Source organism: Eupeodes corollae, chromosome 2 (assembly GCF_945859685.1).
Source record: "Eupeodes corollae chromosome 2, idEupCoro1.1, whole genome shotgun sequence".
Lineage (NCBI taxonomy): Eukaryota > Metazoa > Arthropoda > Insecta > Diptera > Syrphidae > Eupeodes > Eupeodes corollae.
The window spans coordinates 32498178-32511580 of record NC_079148.1 but is presented as its reverse complement, the minus strand read 5'-3'; the positions used below and the strand labels follow the sequence as shown (position 1 = coordinate 32511580).

Here is a 13403-nt window from a genome sequence, read left to right as displayed (position 1 = left end):
TTTTTTGAAGGGCAAATAAAGTTATCACAAATAAAATTCAATTTGAAAGGCTTTATGAAAAGTCTTCAAGAAAAACTTGAAATTGTCCAAGGATTTTCAAAAATCCCTAAGGAGTAAGTGAATTCGTTTTGGGAGGCAGTAAAAATAGAGTTAAACTTCTAAGGACACCTCTAGCTGGAAAAAAGTAAAAATTGAATAAATTAGTCCAAACTTTTTTATAATTTAATTTAATTCTTAAGTGTGGTTAGATTGAAAGGCATAAATAAAGAGGAAAATGGTTGAGAACAAAAAAGAATGCAAAGCTACAGGTGGCGGAGCAAATAGAATGCATTTTTTTAGCAGCCTCGAAGAAGGTGTCATAAGAATGAATGAACTTTGACCAGCGGAATAAAAGATCTACAATCTTTTGGATTCGAAAATTCCTCCGAGCCTTTAGAATTAAATGAACCTTGTGAAGAGAACTAACTTGCCGATGTTTCGATGTCATCAGACGTAGTTGATGTGAGAAATGTTCCACGGCGTCTTCAAACCACTTAGCGTCAATCATATGATTCATCCAGTCTTCGTGTATTTTCTTCATTTATTGCAAAGATTGCAACGACAATTCTATAAATTTTTAAAGACAAAAACAAATAAAAACAAGAACAAATCGAAAGATGAAAAACGAACTTTTATTTAATTTTTGTTATTTTGACGCATATCAGCTGATTTTAAAACTCCGAAATTAGTATTTCTGTTTGCCAATGCTTTCTTGAATTCGTTCGGGGCTTATGATGTAAATGTATTCGTATTCGTAGCGTAACACAATTTTCGGGGACTCGCTACGAGGGACTCTGTGATAGGAGTGAATATCTATTTTTTGACTTTTCATAGAAAGTAATAATTGTGGGTCCGATATGTAGAATTGAAACTTCAAGGTTACAAAATTAAGGATTTGTAGAGATATGTGAACATACTCGTACATACGTCAAGTACTATTGGAATTATCCATTTAAACAAAATTCAAGTAACGGTTTTTTATTAATCAACAAACTGAAATGAAATATTTGTAATATTTGCGAACAAAAAATGACATTACACCAAAATAATTGTATGCATCGAAGAATTACGTTTTCGACATATCGTAAATAAAAAAAATCGAATTGACTCGAATATCTCGAGAATCAATAAAGGTATTAACTTCAAAATTATTTCATTCTATACAAATTATGGTTGTTAAAATAAAGGTACATAATAGTCTTTAAAGGTACAATATGCAATTTATTAGAGAAATAAGAACCATAAAAAATGTTTTTTTTTTGTTTGGTTTTTAACTAAATTATTATTCAAGATCACAAATAATAAACCATAAATGTTAAGTCCAATTTTTGTGCTCTAAAAACTATAAATGGTGTATTTTTAATAGTTGACATTAATTTTTAGGTCATAACATGCTTGTGGGTTAATTTAACACAATTTTCAACTTCAACATAAAATTTGATTTTTAATGAGGCTTAAAATGTATAGTTAATATTTTGTAATAGTTTGAGAAATATTGACAATAGGCACAAATGGGAAGTTATCAGTGTGGGTCGCAGCCCAACCTCTTTTTTATTCTTTAAAAATACTAATATTGCTACAGCTTCTTATTAGAAATGTTTTGAAATTTTGTCTTTATTCCTCTCGTTAGTACCAGGTTTTTAAAAAATTTGAATAGATTTTTACCACACGAGTTTAAATAACTTTATTCATTTTCGTTGCGTTAATCATGCCTATTACCGATGTCGTACCGTTTTTTCGACGACTTTCGTTTTTTAAGTGGCATTCTATAACTTTTTTATAGCAGGTTTTTAAACAATGAAAATGTATCAGAGATTTGTCAAACTGAAATCAAATTCTAAATCATTTCATTACTCGATATTCAACAATTGTGGTTTTATTAAATTATTAGCAATTAAATAAATTATTAAAATGAAAAATGTTGAAAAGTATTACAACACAAGGAGCGATAGTGATAATGAGAAGAAGGTAGAGAGCGAAAAATTGCAAGGGCACAATTAATTGTAAAAATAGGACAGTAAAGCTTCGGCATCTGCCTGAACTTGCTTTGACTTATGTATGTCCGGATCATGAAGGCGTTGTCAAGTGGTTAGAAGCTGCGATACACTAATTGCATTTCCAATCCGAGTGACAAAAGTTGAAAACGACTTATGGAATGCAGATTGTGTCGTGTCGTATATTTCGCTGTCGTTTACGACATCGGTAATAGGCTTAACATTTGTGTAATTATTGTGATAAGTGTAAATATAGTTTTCCGTCGTCTTTTTTGGGCGCTGTAGTTTTTGCAATGAGAGAATTAAGTAACATTAACTTTCCCAACTTTTCGCCAGGGATTGCTGCCTTCTTCACGGGAACTTTACTAATTATTCTTAATATCTTTCAAAAGCGAACATTTTATTAATTTGGCCAAAATGTTAAAAGAAAAGTTTTTAACTAAACTTCCACAGGTTCTATCTGGCTCAATAGTACTCATAAATATAAATCAGTTAATTAATAAGATTTCACTTGGGTAAGCAGTTTAGTTTTGATCTAAATCTGACAAAAAACACATTTCCCATATTTTTTAATTTCATGGGCAAAAATAAATTGATTTGTTTTTGATTTAAGATCAAGTATCCAGATCTGAATTTTCCGAATGATGAAAGATGTTTAGCTGAACATTTTACAGCTTTCCACACTCATTAACATGTATATGAAGACAATCAAAAATGACAAACAAAACACAATTCCAATCGTGTTCCATGCATCACAAAACAAAAATCAATTTTTGAAGGAAATCTGAAATTACCCATGGAAAACCTCATAATTTAACGTCTCTAAATTTAAATAGTTGGTAGTATTTTACTTAATGTTCATGACTTTTAAATCTTCTATCACTTGTTACCATCTCCTCAAATAAATTTGCCAAAGAGTAATATCGGGTCTGCTGCAAGCTCTGTCATTCATCTCAAAGCTTTGTCACAGTGGATTAACAACAACGTTCTTCTTTTTCATTTCCGGCTGCTAGTAGCAACACTTTTACTCCTCCTGGAGCATAGGGCGGTAAAACAACAACAACATTGGCTACTCTTAAGTATTTAGAATAAATTCCAAGACACAGAGACTACACCATCCCCCAACTGAAATTCGACAGAAACTTCCAGAATTCTATACCTTCCAGATCTTTCTAGGAGGATAGGCCATTCCTGGAAGACGAATCAGTCCACTTTTATACAGATGGTTCAAAAAAAAGGAAGAGGTGGGTGGAGGTGTGTACTCTGAACGACTGAAATTAAGTCTCAAACCGATTTTTCAATCATTGTAGCGTTTTCCAGGTAAAATTTTTGGTGATAAAAGAAGTTTTGTCCTGGCTTAAAGAAAACGTGATATCAAAATCTAATATCAGTATTTTCTCAGATAGGCAGGCCTCTATCAAATCTGTGGACTCCATAACTGTCGGTCATCTATAGTGGAGATGGAAAACAGTTTAATATTCATCTTTGCTGGGTGCCGGGCCATAGAGACATTCCAGGAAACTGTAAGGCAGATGAACTCGCCAGGACTGGTTCATTACCACATAATCTTCCATATTTGGCAAATGCTGGCATACCAGTCGCTACATACATATAAACAATTGCTAATGCAGAACTCTTTGAAGAAGGCAAACACCTGGTGGAATAACATTACAAAGTGTCAGGTCACAAAAAACATCTAGCCTACCCTAGATTTAAAGCGATCAAGGTGATTGCTATCTCTAAGATAATCGCATATAAGCTCTTTATAGACGAAGAGAAGAAAACAGTTCTCCACCTTCTCTATACTAGCTTCTCCACCTTCTCTGCTCTAGCTCAAAAACGAAAGAATTACCAAGGAGAATTCTTGTATAACGAACTTAATCATATTGACATAATCAGCCTCTCACGTTTCGTAAGGCACTCAAACTGATTCACTGAGATTCATGTGGGTTGGGTTTTGATATCCCGGTTTTTATATTCCCGTTTCTTAAAATTCCAATTTTAAAATCCCGTTTTTTATAATCCTGTTTTTTATAATACCGATTTTTTATAATTCCACTTTTTGTAATCCCGTTTTTTACTATCCCGATTTTGCAATCAAAACTAGTTGATAAATTTTTAAAAATCGCGCGATTTCTAAAAATTGAACAACTAGTTTTGATTGCAAAATCGAAATTAGAAAAAAAATAAAACAAAGTAAAAATGAGATGTTTTTCTAGATTCATTTTATTATAAACTTTAACAAATACAAAATATAAATTATTCTTTTAAAACAAATTCAAATCAATTAACAAAGTCAACGATAGCAGCAACACCATTATTGAGAGATTAAAAAAAATCCGTTTTTTTTAAGAAGCCAATGACCCCTGAACACAGCTGTAGGTTTGCCAAATAGTGGATTCGGGTCATGAAATGCCATGCTGAGTCATCTAATTCTAACTCCTAGAACGTAATTTTCCTAAAATGGATGATTAAACCATAGAAACGTATTTATCAGTTTTAATGAAAGTAAAGTATGTTTCTCTTAGTCAGTGCTTAAGCTTAACATGTTGTTTGTGTTGCCTTTTTTAACATTCTTTTCTTCAAGAATGTTTTGTTGAAAATTCAAGGCCGCAACGCAACTTCAATACTCCCCGCCTTCTTAAGGGTGACTGCTTAAGAAATGCGCCACCATTTTGAGAGGAATATTTCAATGGGTGTTTCTTAGATAAGATTTATTTATTTATTTGTTAAATCAAAGAGCAAGTCTAAAAATTTGACTAAGTACATACTACACCATGATTTAGGATACTTTTGATTGCATTAATATTGATAATTTAAATAAAATACAATAATAAACAATAAACGAGATCTTTTTAACAACGCCATGTTATTAGATATTCATATTTTCTCAAATATTTAAGTCATGTACAAAAAATACCTTTTTGTTTAACCTAATCGTCCGGCCTTGACATTGAAGAAATTTTTTGGCGCAATATTTTTAGGTGACAAAATTATGGAATACATCTCTCATAGATTCTCAATTTTCCAAAAAAAAAAATAATTGAGTGAAAATTCAAAAAACAACCCAACTAAATGAATTTTTTTGCAAAAATGTTTAATGTTTAAAACGCCTTCATATTGTACAACAACTTTTTTTTATTAAATTTTGCTTCAATAGATAGTATACATAAATTAGTGTTAAATTACATACATAAAAATATAAGCTTTCATGTAAGTACATTTATCTAAAAGATTCACTATTGTATGTCAGCCTTATTAATTTTTGAGAAAGTTTTTCATACCTGATTCTACCAAGTGAAAACTTAGCTTTAATATCGCATGTAACTTTTCCCTTCTCCCATACAAATATCCCATTTTAAAAACAATGCCCCATTAAAAACTGTCAACAAAATTTCCCATTATCTCTAAATTTGACATTTTGCCACCCAGTTCGAGTTCAGTTTGATAAGTTTTTTTTTCGCCATACAAAAAACAGGGAAGAAGGAGAAAATAGTTTTTTTGTCAGTCTCTGCATAAATTAAAACATATTTTTATCAAAATAACACCCATCACCCTACAAAGTGTTAAATTCTCGACAATAAACAAAGAAAACGCATCAACTGTGAAACAAATATCAAAAGAAAACCTAAATTATCCCACCAATCTTATTGAAAAAAGTCTAATTTACTAAAAAGCTACAAGTGCCCGACGATAGTCTCTTCAAAACCAGATTGCAAAATATATTTTAATTTCTCTTGCTAATTGGTCAACAACAAAAGAAGAAGATAAACCAGAAGTAAAAATGGTTAAATTGTATTCGATAAGTGTTTTCTACAAAGGTCCAGCTGAGGGACGTCTCCTCAAAGCCGCCTACGACTTGCAGTCGTTTTCTTTTTTCCAAAGAGGTGCCGTACAGGAATTCATGGGGTAAGGGTTGATTAGATGACTAATTTGTGGTGATTTGTCTTATCGATTGAACTGTATATCTCCCCCGATTAAACAGATTCGCATCTAAGACCATTGTGGAACGGACTCAGCCTGCCACGCGACAATCGGTCAAGCAGGATGCCTATATGTGTCATGTGTATGTGCGGGCAGACAACTTGGGTGGAGTTCTAATTGCCGACCATGAGTACCCTCAACGAGTGGCGCATACCCTCATTACAAAGGTCCTCGACGAATTCGCTGCACGCATCCCGGCCGAACAATACCAGTCGGGTGCCGCAGACACTCACTTCGATTTCCCAACATTGCCCCAGTATCTGGCCAAGTATCAGGACCCCAAAGAAGCCGACGCCATGACTAAAATGCAAAACGATCTCGACGAGACTAAGATCATTCTAAAGAACACCATCGAAGCTGTTCTGGAACGTGGCGAAAAGCTCGACGATATGGTGATCAAGTCGGAGAATCTCTCATACCAAAGTAAAGCCTTCTATAAGACAGCCAAGAAAACGAATGCATGTTGCAGTTTTAGCTAAGCGACAACAAGCAGACAACGCTCATTCACTCTTCATATGTGTCACATATTGTTTTTGGCCAATCTATCAATGATATTACTGTTATTTGATCCATATGCATTCCTTAGGGGCTTCGCAATTCGTAATTCGCAGCTTTGACGTTAAGCCAGGGTCTTATAATACAACATACATATGTATATCCATAGCTTCTTTATAAATAATCAAATTATTTGTGTACCTATTGAATATTCTAACAATAACTATATACTGTCAGTTGATTTAGTAAATAAGTTTATGTTGAAAATAGTATATTTTTGCTTTTTTTAAGTCTCAGTCTCAGATGTTTCAAGGTAAGGCAAACGATCTATTTGATGAACTAAAAACAACGAGTTGAAGCTCAGAAGGTACTTAAATATGTTAACTGCAAGCTCACAGCGAGACTTATTGCTCTGATCTGTTTTTTGTTTAAAATATTTCTCATTAAGAAACCACAATACAACACAACTTGAAGCCTTTGCCATGCCTTGTAATTTTTAATTCCAGATACATGAATCACAACAAAAAAAGACATCAACCCTGTACACAACACGTCACATTTTATACGATTTTAATTTTTGTTTTATTATTAAAAATACAATTATTCCTTTTTTTCCGTAACAAGAAATGTTATAATTATTAAGTTAATTTTATAAATACGCATTCATAGTAAATGTTTTTATAGGTGTTTAAAAAATAAATATTTGAATAGAAAAATATTTAAAGCAAAGTGAAAGACTAAAAATTTATAAAAAATAACATACAAATATAAAATTAAATAGTTTAAATTTATAAATAACTAAAAACAAAAACAAATTGTATTGTGTGTTTATGTAAAGTAAGAAGGATCATTTAAAGAAAGTTATAATAACTGAGGTAGCTAATTAAAAAACAAAAATAAAAATATGAATTTGGCAAATGCAGTAAAATAAACTTACAACAACCTTCGTGTTAACAGAAAAAATAAAACTGCCTTTTATTTCGACTAACGGTTGGGTTTTTTAGAAATTGATATCAAATTTTATATAAGAGTTTTTATGGGTTTTCAAGTGGAATAAAAAAACAATCTTTGTTCTTTAACGGTACTTAAAATAGTCAATTTTTGAAATAATATGATGAGTTCTTGAAGGAAACACAATATATTTTTAGGTCACAGTGCGCTTTTCCCAACTCAATGATTCATTCCTCATTTCGATGGATTTCTAAAACATTTGCAAATCATTCAAGCTAAATGGAAGCTTTCATCTATCTTAAGAGCAGATTAATATTCAACCGCAATTTGTATATTTCGAGTGTAACTGAAATGCAGAACTTAGTTGTAAAGAAATTATTGTACAGAGGAGATATTGAAATACATATGGTCAGTAATGATGCAAAAATGTCCCAAAGTTCATAGTCTATGCTGTGTAAAAAAAATCCCATGTATATTAACATTAGTTTTGTAGTTATTGTATAAAAACAATTTAGTCTATGTCCAAAATATCCAAACGAGTGGTGCAAAAAGATCTCAAGTGGACATGGGTTTACACAATTTTGTTTTTCTATTATACCTACTTATATTTTAACTGCAAAAAAAGCTCATGTCCTCAAATTCAAATATTAAAGTAGAAAAAATATTTCATAACCTACTTCAAAAATAGTTATAAGGGGGTTTCCCAAATGCCTTTTAAATGATTTCCTTTAAATTTACATGTAAGGAAATGTTCATTATTGAAAGTTCTCAGTGTGAAAAGGTTGAACTTTTAACTTTACGTACAAAGTCGAAGTGCTGTTCTACTACAGCTTGCATAAAAAAGGTGGTAATTTTGTTTCAGAATAGTATTTTTTAAAAATTAAATTAAAGCCAAAATACCTACAAAGGCCCGAGTACGACCTTCAATCAAAAAAAATTAACCGCAACGTAGCTAGGTCATACTTTTTTGAAGACGGAAATACTAAAGTATGAGTCTGTCGCGACTTTTTTTGCGGAAATCTTGGCATTTCATACAGTACAGTTAAAACGGCATTTAAATACAAGGCACCAACTGGAGTTTTTTTCTAAAGCAGATGAAAGAGGAAGATCAAAAGCTTCAAATAAAACACCGGATGGAAATATCAAAAGGATTAGGGATCATATTGAAAGCTTCCCAACTGTAGAATCTCACTACTGCCACAAGACTTCACAGAGAATGTATCTAGATCCCAATCTAAGCATAACAAAAATGTATTCCTTATTCCTTGACAAATACATGAGTGACACGTCAATAAAGCTACCTTCATCTGCCACTTACAGGAAAGTTTTCGGTGAGTGTTACAATCTATAGTTCTTCCATCCAAAAAAGATCAGTGTCAGGCATATCAAAAAGGTAAAGAAACCCAAAATGAAGATTATCTGGCTCATTTAAAAAGAAAAGAAGAATGCTCTGCTGCAAAATCATTGGACAATAAAAGGGCAACGAAGGAGTCGAGTTTCATGTCATGCACATTCGACCGTCTTTCTTAAAAATTCCATCGAGTGACGTTAGCCAAATGTACTACAGCCGAAAACTATGTGCATACAACCATCTAAAACGCTGCACCACGAAACGACGCATTCTGCTTTTTCTGGACAGAAACTGATGGTAAAAGGGGTAGCAATGTATATTGTATAAATACTTGCATCAACTTTCACTAGAAATAAAAGAAGTGTCTCTTCTTTCTGTTACCTGTAGTGGCCGAAAAGGAATACAAATATTTCAGCACTATTTCTTCACTTGGTTCAAACCTTAAATTTGGATATAATTGAACACAAATTTCTAGAAAGCGGTCACAGCTATATGGAGGTCGATAGCATGCACAGTGCTATCGAAAAGCAAAAGAAGAATGTTCCAGTATACACTATTCAAGACTGGCTTACCATATTCCGACTCGCACGCTCCAAGAGGCTTAAAAGCAAAGAAAGTCCGTATAATATAACCCAAATGAAGTATACTGATTTTCTGGCCTTATCAAAACTATCCGAGATTATAACAAATAAAAATTGAACAAAGGTGGAGAAAAAGTTAATTGATTGAAAGTTAAATCTTTTAGATACCAAACAATTAAACCTGGTATGACTGAATACAGGTACGATTACAATGAAACCTTTAAAGAAATTAGGATTTTCGGTAAAGGCAAGCCCATAAATCTAAAAGAAGTCAACTTTCAAAAAAAAATTATAAAAAAAATACATGTCCATAAATAAATACTTTTTGTATGCGACTATGCCTATTCTACTTAAAACCAAACCCTAAAACTATAAAACAAGTATGTAAGCCGGCCAAGGATTAAAACCCCATCCCGACTACCCACTATCAAGTGCCGATTGAAGCCACCAAAACTGGTTCTCCTGCTTCACCCTATCAGTTCGGTCCCGTTCGGACACAGCCCTACTGAACCGAAGGAGCTCTGTAGGGCTCAACCTCAACCGCCTTGGTCCATGACGTCCCGATTGTACAGGAGTCGCCTATCCACGGTTCGTCGTCTGACGTGATAGATTAGCGGAACTCCCAATCTATTCTGTATCAGACCGCATCTACCTAAAAAGAGGAATGCCTCTGGTGGAATGAAGCCGCTCAAGCGTGCACTTTTAAAAAAATTGTCGTTTGGATAGAACGCCCCGAAAATTAAATTGTTGGTCAAAGACATAGCTCTTGCAATGTGACCTCGAACGAGTTTTGTTACGAAATTGTCAATTCTGTTGATTCGTGCCCCGTTGTTTAGGACCTCGTTGAAATAGTAATGCAAATAAGAAGATTAGCCTGCCGCTCGAACACCCGAAACTTCTCTATCTGGAAAGAGGCACCGTTAAAACACACAGGACAACCATAAACGATCATCGGCCGTATGAGGGCCATGAAGCAAATTACCTTCAATTTGGGGTCAAACCGACTGCTGTAAAATAGCCGTTTTGTCAGAGCGAAGGCTCCTCTGACCCTGATCAGAGAAGCACTTATATGTCTGTCAAAATATAAATACTGATCTAACCAGATACCGAGGTACTTCACTACACTTTTGCTCGCCAATGGCTGCCCGTGAAGATCAACGATGACCATCTTGCGCCAATTCTTGCACGTATCCCTCGTGGCCCTAGCCAACACAGTCCGGAACAGAATTCTCTCCGACTTCTGGACATTTATTTTCAGTTTCTAGTCGTCGCAATATCGCTGAATCTTTGCGAAATCACGCTGCAAGAGTATTCTTATAACCTCAACCTTTTGGGCCGTTCTGTACGCAATTAGATCGTCGGCGTACGCAATTGCCTTTGTAAGACTACCTATCAGATCTTTGGTGTAAATGCTGAAGAGAATCGGCGAATTCGCCGCTCCCTGTTGAAGACCATTTCTAATTGAGAATGTTGTGGTAGAAGTTACATTGCCACTTTTGACAACAAACTTTCTACCGTTAAGCATATCATAAAGTATATACAACAATGGCTTGCTTATGCCAAGCCTGCTCAGTTTTAGGTAAAGACCCTCTAACTATACGTTGTCAAAGGCCTTTTCCAAATCAACCAGAACAGTAAGTGTGCATTGTTGTGTCATGACCCGCCTTGAACCCAAACTGTATATCCGGAATTATTTTTTTGTCCGCAGACCAATTACTCAGAGCCATATTGATGATATTTCCGAAAACTTTGCTGATGCTCGGAAGAAGACTTATCGACCGAAGATTTTACGGGAGCACTAAAGCACTAACCTTCATGCCACGGGTACCGCAAAAGTAACTAGTTGCCTTAGTCAAAATTAACTTTCAAAGTATGCAGTTGGCTGCAAATGAAGACTCTTTGTCTTATGTTGTCTGAACCTGCCCATTGTCTTTTTATTTGGGTAATTAATTTTCAAGTCAAGTTACTGAAAAGATATTTAGAAAAAAATCTCCCTTAAGTCGATCATACATGAACCAATCATTAGGCTACGAGAACTCTTTATAACAAAACTATTGGATAGATATTTCATTCTTAAGAGAAATTCATTTCTTTAACAATGGAAATAAATATCGCCATGGCTACATTTGGAGCCCAATATCCTTATCACAGAATTGTTTTCGATGACAGCTAAAAGTTTCTATTATTTTTTTCAAGATATCTCAATTTACCTGCCTACTGTTTAAAAATTCACCTATTCATAGATTGTTGGAAGCCAATATGATTTTGAAGCGTGTAGATACTAATTTTCTTGGGACTTCACAAAAACGACTGAAAGAAAAGAGGCTTGTGACTGTGACCTAAAGTTCTAAAAAGAAGTTCAAAAAAGAAGAATATTTAATCGTATTCCTTAAACTCTTATCTAATTAAAAGAGTTCAAAGAGTAAAATTTGATGGTACTTTGTAGAAGTGGTATAAAGACATTTGATTTGGGAGTTTCACAAGGTTCAGTTTTAGAACCAATACCCTTTTTGGTATGCATTAACTCATTATTCAGTTTGCCGTTTAAGCCTTTGCATGTGATTTTGGTTTTTCTTATGGTACAGATAGTTGTCTGAATCTGATATCAATTGGGATCTTAGTTTGTTAAGATTCTGGTTTGCAGAGCACAAGTTAATAATTAGTTCTAAAACCAAGATAATGCTTTATAGTTTGTCTGATCAAAAGATTGTTGATGGTGATCTCTTTTTCCAAAATTAAAACTTTTTAACTGCACCTGTAATCCTATGTCCGTTCCATAACATTTGAAGAATCCATGAACTGTAGTGATAAATGTTTTCAATTAGAAATAGTTCATCAATTCAAATATTTGGGATTAAAAATTCATTCTAGAATGAGAATTTTATAACCACACAGAAAATCTTAGACGGTATTTTCGATAGAATCTTACACTTCTTCTTTTTGCGTAAAGTTTGGTTTTCCAAACTGCTACTTAAAATATATTGTTGCATTTTTCATTCGAAGCTAGAATATAGAATTTCTGGTTAGGGAGGTACATATTACAACAAAATACAGCCTCTATTAGTTTTGAAAAAAAGTATGTTTAAAGTCTCGCCTATACCCTAGTTTTCCACTATTTAGGGATTGTCAGTGCGACATATGTATTGTTATAAAGTTCTAAAAATGTTCTTTAAGACATCTTATCTTGTACATAGATCTAACAACCTCATTTAAATTTTAATAAATATGATTTAAAATCATGAAAATGAAAATAAAAATAAACCTGGTGTTCATATGTGCGTTTTGCCCCCGATGTAATGGTTGGGCTCATCAGAAGATGACCATTACATCTTTTACTGACGCATATTTTCTCGAATAAATCGAGATTGCATATAATCTTAGCTACATAGAGCTACTGTGAATTATATGGCTTCTACAAGAAGATACATTGTAGCTATTTATGGGACTTTTGAAGATGAATATTTGACTGTTTAACAGTCGAATTGTTTTTTCCTGAACACCCTTTATTTAAATAAATATGATTTAAAATCAGGAATCATCATGAACCTCATTTAGATATTTATATAAAGTTTCCTTATCTCGGATATTCAACAGACTCTCCCATTCTACCAGGATGCAAACTTCTCATTTGTTATTTATGAAACAAATCAAATACTAGCTATTTAGTCTTGATAATGAAAGTATTGACTTTTTTGTAAATGGTTCTACCTGATGTTTTCTTGAAATGTTTAACTTCAATTTAATTTAGTTTTTGTATCCAATATATAAATGTATGATATTTTAACTTTCTTTTAAGGGTCACCCCACACAATTTAAACAATAATTGTTAAATTATTTTAAGACCGCCAATAACTTTATTTTGTATACAGAATATGTTTGTTCTGCATTTCTTTTCTTTCTTACTGTACTTATTTAGATTTAAAGAAATAAATAAATAATGTTTAAATCAATCAATCAAAATTATTTCAAAACAGGTCAATGATATAAAACTTTACTTAAGCCTCCACC

General features: G+C 33.2%; 1 protein-coding gene across 1 annotated transcript; it reads left to right on the top strand.

The window, feature by feature from the left end:
* The first annotated feature begins 5469 nt into the window (after positions 1-5469).
* On the top strand, positions 5470-6784 carry LOC129947401 (synaptobrevin homolog YKT6). The gene is made up of 2 exons (XM_056057941.1): positions 5470-5942; positions 6019-6784. Exons 1-2 carry the CDS (start codon positions 5818-5820, stop codon positions 6494-6496), a joined length of 603 nt encoding a protein of 200 aa, XP_055913916.1. The 5' UTR covers positions 5470-5817; the 3' UTR covers positions 6497-6784.
* The last annotated feature ends 6619 nt before the right edge of the window (positions 6785-13403 follow it).